Below are 8,693 nucleotides of genomic sequence, written 5' to 3' on the forward strand. Positions count from 1 at the left end.
ACACCCCCTGGACAGGACACTAGTCTATCTCCTGTTTCTGTAGTGTGAGACAGCTTGATGTACCAGGACACCCCCTGGACAGGACACTAGTCTATCTCCTGTTTCTGTAGTGAGACAGCTTGATGTACCAGTACACCCCCTGGACAGGACACTAGTCTATCACTAGTCTGGCACTGGGACAATTCATCATTACAACATTTGGATAGTGGGCCCTGTTGGTAAGGTTTTCACGAATCCAGCCAACAGAATGGCGTGGAAAAATGAATATGCACAGAACTGTTTGTGTGTGTGTGTGTATAATTTAGTATCCCATCATGCAGGGCAAGCTAGTGATTTATATCAGTACTCTCTCTATGGGAACAAGCAGTTTAATGTTTTGATGTTGCTACAGATGAGTGACAGGGGAATAGTAACAAACTAAATACATTGTTGTAAATGGGGATGTTGTGCCCCAGTCTGTTGGTAGCTCTGTCAGCCTATGAAACCAGTAGGTCCATAGGAGAACACCTTTCATCTGTTCTAATTATTATCTTTGGTCTCTAAATGATCTTCTCCATGCTTCAAAGCGTTCTGCAGCCTTGCAAGTCAGGCGTGCATCAAGTGCAACAAAAATATGCAGGCTAGACATCCGGCAAACCCCCCCCCCCCATCTGGTGAACATATGGCATAAACCAAAACCCCACGTCGGTTTTGCCCCACGATAAAGGAGAAGGGAAACAAATAGGAAGTAATGCACGAGTATAGGGACGTGGGTCAAGTTGGTATCACTTGTTGGACGTAATAAATGTGCGCTGTCTCTTTAAGAGACAAGCCCTTGTACATAACGCCGTTGTGAGGCTCCCTGCAACACGCCAGTAGTTTCATTTCACACAGAAACCGTCGCGGAGTCGACCGCATAGAGCTGGAGACTCCGATAGTCTTCTGAGGAAGGAGACGCAAAACAAGCTGTAGTCAGTTATATGTCGTTTCCTGTGGACGATAATAACACATGGCTCGTCGGTGATGTACTTTCAATATCTACAAGACCTGTGGGGTGAGTAACAAAACGCCGTTTCTTTCCTTGACTTAAAATGCACTCTAACCGGTTTAAACAGGTGCTTACACCTGTTTGTAATGTTGCCCTACTACTCCCAAAGAGTTTGACGGGACAATGTCAAAATATCACCGCCTTGGACATTTTAAAAACTCAAAACGTGCTTCTCTTTTTTTCCACCAGGTTGATATCTCCTTTGGACATCATCCCGGTATCGTCTTTTTGACCGGAAGCATTTCATGATGGATTGGAACCGTCCCACACTTTTAAATTAGTCCTACCCGGCTCGAATTACCGGTCGTGTTACGTTTCCTACCTTAAAGCACCCGACCTCGCCACCTCCGCGCCTGGAACAGGTGGAAACGTGTCATTTTTTTTTATTTATTTTGTTGTTGTCACCACCCACCTGGAAGTAGCATGGGTAACCAGGTTGAGAAACTGACACATCTGAGTTATGACAATGTTCCGACCGCAGATCCGAACGGGTTTGACACGGAGGATGAGCTGGGGCCCCGGATCGGAGTGTCCTATATCTTCTCCGCAGACGACGACGAACAACAGGAACGTATCGACGGACCGGACCGGAACCAGAACGAGGAAGAGAAACAATACGATAACTGCAACGAGTTGGAGTGTGTTGTGTACTACCGTGACGAATCTGTGTACGAGAAAAATCTCAAACTATCTGATATGTGCACGTATTCGACAGAGAATCTTTTGAACAAGTGTATACCGGGAGATTTGGTGGAGTTCGTGGCTACGGGCCAGTACCCTCACTGGGTTGTGTACGTGGGCGACTTTCAGGTCGTTCACCTGCACCGGGCTGAAATTAAGAATCATTTCCTGACAGATGCCAGTCAGGGAAAGAGAGGCAGGATAGTAAACGAGCTGTATAAATTCCGCGCTCTGCCTCCCGAGGTGGTGGTGCAGAACGCGATGCAGCAAGTAGGAACGCGAGACAGAGAGCTGTACTGGAGAAACTCTGAGTGTTTTGCTGCGTGGTGCAGGTTCGGGAAGAGGGAATTCAAGATCGGAGGAGAGCTCCGTATCGGAAAGCAGCCCTACAGGTTGAAAATGCTTTTTTCTGAAAAGAAAAGTCACGTCCTTGAATTTCAGAGTTTTGACGACTTGATCATGGAGAAGAGGAGAAACGATCAGATAGGCAGAGATGCGGTGACGCAAGAGTTAGCGAACCATCTCAACTCAACTGATGCCGAAATGAAGGACGGCTTTCATCAGAGTGTAAACTGAAAGACCACAAGAGAAACTGACGGCACTGTCCAGTGGAGGACTTGGGCAGCGTTCAGCTTTAGGATACAGGAAACCTACGTGACTAGAACACTGTTGGAAATCCTATTTTGTTTTTGGCGCAATGCCGTGCGCCTTTTTACGCATACCAAAGCATTTCTATTGGTTTGAGATGAAGTAGCAACTCAACCAATAAAGTGCGTTAATTGACCAACAGTTTATACCTTGAGATAAGACGGGACACCTTGAAACCCACAAACATTCCCATCTATACTGAACAAAAATATAAACTCAACATGCAACAGTTTTAATTTAAATAAATGTATTAGGCTCTAGTATATGGATTTAGGGCCTAATGTTCACTAACGGATGTAAACAAATATGCATCTGTTGGTCACAGATACCTTTAAAAACAAAAATGGGCCTCACAATGAGCCTCAGCATCTCGTCACAGTATCGCATTGCATTCAAATTGCCCTCGATTTTAAAATGCAATTGTGTTCGTTGTCCGTAGCTTATGCCTGCCCCATACCGTAACCCCACCGCCACCACGGGGCACTCTGTTCACAACGTTGACGTCCGTAAACCGCCCACATGACGCCATACACGTGGTCTGCGGTTTTTGAGGCTGGTTGGACGTACTGCCAAATTCTCTAAAAACGACGTTAGATGTTGGTTATGTTAGAGAAATCAAAATTAAATTCTCAGACAACAGCTCTGGTGGACAGTCCTGCAGTCAGCATGCCAAGTGCGCGCTCCCTCAACTTGAGACATATGTGACAATGTGTTGGGTGACAAAACTGCACATTTTTAGAGTGGCCTTTTATTGTCCCCAGCACAAGGTGCACCTGTGTAATTATCATGCTGTTTCATCAGCTTCTTGATATGCCACAGCTGTCGGGTGAATTGATTATCTTGGCGAAGGAGAAAGGCTCACTAACAGGGATGTAAACAAATTTGTGCCAAAAATGTTGTGTGTATGTTACATTTTCTGGGACCTTTTTATTTCAGCTCATGAAACATGAGACCAACACTTTACAAGTTGTGTTTATATATTTTTGTTCAGTGTAGCTTATTAATGTCGTCCCATGGACTGGTCACTGTTTTCCACCAATCTGAAGAGGAGCAAAGGCTTTCCTATAGCCTATCATATCTGGTTGTTGCACAACATGCTCCTGTACAATGTTGTAGACCAATGGAGAGGGAGCAGAACATGCTCCTGTACAACCCTGGTGTTTTAGACCAATGGAGAGGGAGCAGAACATGCTTCTGTACAACCCTGGTGTTTTAGACCAATGGAGAGGGAGCAGAACATGCTACTGTACAACCCCTGGTGTTTTAGACCAATGGAGAGGGAGCAGAACATGCTACTGTACAACCCCTGGTGTTTTAGACCAATGGAGAGGGAGCAGAACATGCTCCTGTACAACCCCTGGTGTTTTAGACCAATGGAGAGTGAGCAGAACATGCTCCTGTATAACCCCTGGTGTTTTAGACCAATGGAGAGGGAGCATGCGATCCATGTGACATTTCACTTTCCATATTCTCTACTGTGGCTTTATGATTCCCTGTCTGACCTGTCTGACTGGTTATTGTATTCACAACCACAACTCTGTGTCCCCCAAATGGCTCCCTATATAGTGCACTACTATTGGCCAGAGCCCTATGGTCCCTTGTCAAATGTAGTGCACTACTATATAGGGTGTCATTTGGGACGATTACTGGCTGCACTTTAATTGAGTCAATGATTGATTTCATGGGTTTTTTAACCATTTTATTATTTTTTTAGTTTTGGAAGTGAATGTTTGTAATGAGGAAATACATGGAAATAAATATCTCTTTAACCTAAATGCATATTTTCTTACAACACTAGTCATTGATTGGTCAACTGCAAAGGGTAAATGTATTTCTAGGTTTTATTAATTGAAGACATTGATGGCTGGTACTGTGTAGTTTTGCATTCACACCCACGTCAGGGCATTCCTTTATTGTATCTCCCTAAGCAGGAGTCATTCCATTACTTTATCTCCCTAAAGCAGGAGTCATTCCATTACTTTATCTCCCTAAAGCAGGAGTCATTTCATTACTTTATCTCCCTAAGCAGGAGTCATTCCATTACTTTATCTCCCTAAAGCAGGAGTCATTCCATTACTTTATCTCCCTAAAGCAGGAGTCATTCCATTACTTTATCTCCCTAAAGCAGGAGTCATTTCATTACTTTATCTCCCTAAGCAGGAGTCATTCCTTTACTTTATATCCCTAAGCAGGAGTCATTCCATTACTTTATCTCCCTAAGCAGGAGTCATTTCATTACTTTATCTCCCTAAAGCAGGAGTCATTCCATTACTTTATCTCCCTAAAGCAGGAGTCATTCCATTACTTTATCTCCCTAAAGCAGGGGTCATTTCATTACTTTATCTCCCTAAGCAGGAGTCATTCCTTTATCTCCCTAAAGCAGGAGTAATTTCATTACTTTATCTCCCTAAGCAGGAGTCATTTCATTACTTTATCTCCCTAAAGCAGGAGTCATTTCATTACTTTATCTCCCTAAGCAGGAGTCATTCCTTTATCTCCCTAAGCAGGAGTCATTCCTTTACTTTATCTCCCTAAGCAGGGGTCATTTCATTACTTTATCTCCCTAAGCAGGAGTCATTTCATTACTTTATCTCCCTAAGCAGGAGTCATTTCATTACTTTATCTCCCTAAGCAGGAGTCATTTCATTACTTTATCTCCCTAAGCAGGAGTCATTTCATTACTTTATCTCCCTAAAGCAGGAGTCATTTCATTACTTTATCTCCCTAAGCAGGAGTCATTCCTTTATCTCCCTAAGCAGGAGTCATTCCTTTACTTTATCTCCCTAAGCAGGGGTCATTTCATTACTTTATCTCCCTAAGCAGGAGTCATTTCATTACTTTATCTCCCTAAGCAGGAGTCATTTCATTACTTTATCTCCCTAAGCAGGAGTCATTTCATTACTTTATCTCCCTAAGCAGGAGTCATTTCATTACTTTATCTCCCTAAGCAGGAGTCATTTCATTACTTTATCTCCCTAAGCAGGAGTCATTTCATTACTTTATCTCCCTAAGCAGGAGTCATTTCATTACTTTATCTCCCTAAGCAGGAGTCATTTCATTACTTTATCTCCCTAAGCAGGAGTCATTTCATTACTTTAGCTCCCTAAGCAGGAGTCATTTCATTCCTTTATCTCCCTAAGCAGGAGTCATTCCTTTATCTCCCTAAGCAGGAGTCATTCCTTTATCTCCCTAGGCAGGAGTCATTCCTTTATCTCCCTAAGCAGGAGTCATTCCATCCACCACATAACCATTCCAACATGTTCCCTGTGATTGTCTTCCACAGGTGTTCCATTATAGGTGGAAACAACGTGAACTGGGGCAGTGATACATGTTGATTCAACCTACAGAATATCTGAATAACCTCCGACATCTTGAATGCTGCTTCACTGTCTCCCAAAACCCTTAAACCCCTCAAGGTATTCTGGTTAACCTTTAACCCCTCAAGGTATTCTGGTTAACCTTCACCCCTCAAGGTATTCTGGTTAACCTTTAACCCCTCAAGGTATTCTGGTTAACCTTTAACCCCTCAAGGTATTCTGGTTAACCTTCACCCCTCAAGGTATTCTGGTTAACCTTTAACCCCTCAAGGTATTCTGGTTTAAACCTTCACCCCTCAAGGTATTCTGGTTTCACCCCTCAAGGTATTCTGGTTAACCTTTAACCCCTCAAGGTATTCTGGTTAACCTTTAACCCCTCAAGGTATTCTGGTTAACCTTTAACCCCTCAAGGTATTCTGGTTAACCTTTAACCCCTCAAGGTATTCTGGTTTAAACCTTTAACCCCTCAAGGTATTCTGGTTTAAACCTTTAACCCCTCAAGGTATTCTGGTTTAAACCTTTAACCCCTCAAGGTATTCTGGTTTAAACCTTCACCCCTTAAGGTATTCTGGTTTAAACCTTCACCCCTCAAGGTATTCTGGTTTAAACCTTCACCCCTCAAGGTATTCTGGTTTAAACCTTCACCCCTCAAGGTATTCTGGTTTAAACCTTCACCCCTCAAGGTATTCTGGTTTAAACCTTCACCCCTCAAGGTATTCTGGTTTAAACCTTCACCCCTCAAGGTATTCTGGTTTAAACCTTCACCCCTCAAGGTATTCTGGTTTAAACCTTCACCCCTCAAGGTATTCTGGTTTAAACCTTCACCCCTCAAGGTATTCTGGTTTAAACCTTCACCCCTCAAGGTATTCTGGTTTAAACCTTCACCCCTCAAGGTATTCTGTTCAGCTCTTCACCCCTCAAGGTATTCAGTTCAAGATGTTCAACTAGTTTGTGCTGTTCCTTTGTTGACATCCGGGTTGTTAGTTTTGCTTTAAGCAGGATTGTTGCACAAAGTGTTATGTTGTGTAAAGGTGATTAGTTACCAAGCTTACCAAGCACCTTTCTGCCTGTCAGCAGAGGCCCAGAAACGTGTTACAACAGCCTGCCTGGATTACTACACAAAGGCAGAACAGTTATCTGCTTTCTATAACAAAGGTAATCTCTGTTTTCACCGTGTGTGTGTGTGTGTGTGTGTGTGTGAGTGCTTCTCTGCATTCTAATGCTGTTTCTTTTCCTTTAGCTAGTGATTGTTTTGCACACACACACACACACACACTTGCACAGCCAACCGCTGAGGCCTCGTTATCCCTGTAGTCAAGCGTGATGCCTGAAGCATTCTAAGTCATGTGGTGGGAGAGACCCAGCTCTTGTTTGTTTTCCAGTGTTGTATTTGCGTTGAGATAAAAAATGAGGGACTTATTTTTACGCTGGCCAGGGTTGATCTGGGGTAAAGGTCCGTCACGTCATCGCTGACCAGGCCCGTCACGTCATCGGCTCACACCCACTAATGCAATCAACTTTCAGCCTGTGCAAAACACGTTTACACGTGCTCCCCGGCGAGATGAATCGAACACCCTCAGTGCTTTAGTTGTTTTGCTGCAGGTGAGGCCCTGTGGGAGACAGGATGGATTTCCTGGCTCTGTTATTGGATAGGACGTCTGTATAGGCATTTGCATTCCTCCTTTTCTCTGTGGTCAGAACACAGACTAATCACACATATATATATATATATATATATACACACGTTGTCCTGTACTGTTGTGCATTTTAATGCTAAACATCACTGACGTTGACCGACTGAAACATTTACATTTAAGTCATTTAGCAGACGCTCTTATCCAGAGCGACTTACAAATTGGTGCATTCACCTTATGATATCCAGTGGAACAACCACTTTAACGTGAAATACCACGTGCTCCTGCAGTCCAGACGCAAACTGTTATCAGATATTACAGGGGATTAACAATGTTACTGAGTAACACACTGGAACATAGTGCTCAGATATTACAGGGGATTAACAATGTTACTGAGTAACACACTGGTACATAGTGCTCAGATATTACAGGGGATTAACAATGTTACTGAGTAACACACTAGAACATAGTGCTCAGATATTAACAATGTTACTGAGTAACACACTGGAACATAGTGCTCAGATATTAACAATGTTACTGAGTAACACACTGGAACATAGTGCTCAGATATTACAGGGGATTAACAATGTTACTGAGTAACACACTAGAACATAGTGCTCAGATATTAACAATGTTACTGAGTAACACACTGGAACATAGTGCTCAGATATTAACAATGTTACTGAGTAACACACTGGAACATAGTGCTCAGATATTAACAATGTTACTGAGTAACACACTAGAACATAGTGCTCAGATATTAACAATGTTACTGAGTAACACACTGGAACATAGTGCTCAGATATTACAGGGGATTAACAATGTTACTGAGTAACACACTGGAACATAGTGCTCAGATATTACAGGAGATTAACAATGTTACTGAGTAACACACTACAACATAGTGCTCAGATATTACAGGAGATTAACAATGTTACTGAGTAACACACTACAACATAGTGCTCAGATATTACAGGGGATTAACAATGTTACTGAGTAACACACTACAACATAGTGCTCAGATATTACAGGAGATTAACAATGTTAATGAGTAACACACTAGAACATAGTGCTCAGATATTACAGGAGATTAACAATGTTACTGAGTAACACACTACAACATAGTGTAAGTCGCTCTGGATAAGAGCGTCTGCTAAATGACTAAAATGTAAAATGTAAATGTAAATAGTGCTCAGATATTACAGGAGATTAACAATGTTACTGAGTAACACACTACAACATAGTGCTCAGATATTACAGGGGATTAACAATGTTACTGAGTAACACACTACAACATAGTGCTCAGATATTACAGGAGATTAACAATGTTACTGAGTAACACACTGGAACATAGTGCTCAGATATTAACAATGTTACTGAGTAACA

General features: G+C 42.5%; 1 protein-coding gene across 1 annotated transcript; it reads left to right on the forward strand.

Moving 5' to 3' along the window:
- The first annotated feature begins 841 nt into the window (after positions 1–841).
- Positions 842–4,135, forward strand: LOC139572818 (protein LRATD2-like). Its single transcript, XM_071395606.1, has 2 exons — positions 842–1,033; positions 1,217–4,135. Exon 2 carries the CDS (start codon positions 1,451–1,453, stop codon positions 2,282–2,284), a length of 834 nt encoding a protein of 277 aa, XP_071251707.1. The 5' UTR covers positions 842–1,033; positions 1,217–1,450; the 3' UTR covers positions 2,285–4,135.
- Positions 4,136–8,693: the final 4,558 nt, after the last annotated feature.

The sequence above is a fragment of the Salvelinus alpinus genome, chromosome 4 (assembly GCF_045679555.1).
Source record: "Salvelinus alpinus chromosome 4, SLU_Salpinus.1, whole genome shotgun sequence".
Lineage (NCBI taxonomy): Eukaryota > Metazoa > Chordata > Actinopteri > Salmoniformes > Salmonidae > Salvelinus > Salvelinus alpinus.

Bases quoted from the DNA above. Each gene is read 5' to 3' on its own strand.
- LOC139572818 (XM_071395606.1), top strand. From the start codon at position 1,451: ATGGGTAACCAGGTTGAGAAACTGACACATCTGAGTTATGACAATGTT.